We start from the raw sequence: 1,301 nt of genomic DNA on the forward strand, positions 1-1,301 counted from the left end.
TTGTAAAGACGGGGATACACACATTCTTGAAATTAAAAGCAAGATTTGAGCAGAGCCACAAAATGTCTCTTAAGTTAATTTATGTAAATAGCTAAATTGATTGCATGTAATGGTGTGATTAAAACGTCTGGACTCTTGAAGTAATGATGACAAGTTGAATACATGACTCAGGAATAGTTGTGTGTAAAGTAATGTTTTAATTTGAACTTTTCTTTTTCAGATATCGAGATTTCCGGTACCCCCCCGGGCATGCCATGCAGTATGAGTACAATGTCTACTACTGGCATGTGATCGCTGCCAAACTGGCTTTTATAATCGTCATGGAGGTGAGCACAGGAAATGTCTCTGTAACTAGAAAACATTAAAATATGAATAATTTAAACATCGTAATGGAGACCCAACAGCGAACACTGTGTGTGTGTGTGTGTGTGTGTGTGTGTGTGTGTGTGTGTGTGTGTGTGTGTGTGTGTGTGTGTGTGTGTGTGTGTGTGTGTGTGTGTGTGTGTGTGTGTGTGTGTGTGTGTGTGTGTGTGTGTGTGTGTGTGTGTGTGTGTGCGTGCGTGCGTGCGTGCGTGCGTGCGTGCGTGCGTGCATGTGCGTGCGTGCGATGCGTCCGTCCGTCCGTCCGTCCGATCCGTCCGTCCAGTCCGTCCGTCCGTCCGGTCCGTCCGGTCCGTCGGTCCGTCCGTCCGTCCGTCCGTCCGGTCCGTCCCGTCCGTCTGTCTGTCTGTCTGTCTGTGAGTGAATGCTGCATTTCGTAATAAGTAATTGTTTTGTCTAATTTACTCTTTTACTATATGTTAGTTCTAGTAATTTTATTTTAAAAAATGTTGTTTTCCCCCTCGCAAGCACATTGTTTACCTCACGAATTTTCGTCCTTCCTACGTGATCCCCGACGTCACGTTACAGGTGAAAGAGCAGATCAGACGAGAGAAGACGCTGACCCAGGTCATCCTCCACTAGAGACCAAACCTCAAGCTGGTGACCAGCGTTTGAAAACCCGTGGACGACGACAACGGTCAAGTTTGCGAAGGGTGAAAACCTTGAACGGGGAGGAGATGGAGCCCCTATTGATTCCTCACACTGGACACGTTCTGGAGGAAAGAGAGGTCAAACCTATACTATGTAATACATGAATGAATACACCGTTTTTTTTAGCGCACTGCGAAACGCAATCTGTTTCCTTGTAACCAGTGACAAAATTAGGACATAGAATGGACATTGTGGATGGAGAAATGAATCTGAGGACGATGACCTCCTTGGCACAGATATGAAAAAGGCTTTCTAATTTGCAACTGGTT

General features: G+C 45.6%; 1 protein-coding gene across 1 annotated transcript in view; it reads left to right on the top strand.

Moving 5' to 3' along the window:
* The window catches only part of LOC104944078 (anoctamin-6-like), a 1,598-nt gene extending 635 nt beyond the window's left edge, over positions 1–963 (top strand). The window contains exons 2-3 of the mRNA XM_010769556.1: positions 221–326; positions 850–963. Coding sequence (XP_010767858.1) covers positions 221–326; positions 850–963 — 220 coding nt within the window. The remainder of the gene's footprint in view (positions 1–220; positions 327–849) is intronic.
* The last annotated feature ends 338 nt before the right edge of the window (positions 964–1,301 follow it).

Source organism: Notothenia coriiceps, unplaced genomic scaffold (assembly GCF_000735185.1).
Source record: "Notothenia coriiceps isolate Sejong01 unplaced genomic scaffold, NC01 NC01_scaffold00007460, whole genome shotgun sequence".
Lineage (NCBI taxonomy): Eukaryota > Metazoa > Chordata > Actinopteri > Perciformes > Nototheniidae > Notothenia > Notothenia coriiceps.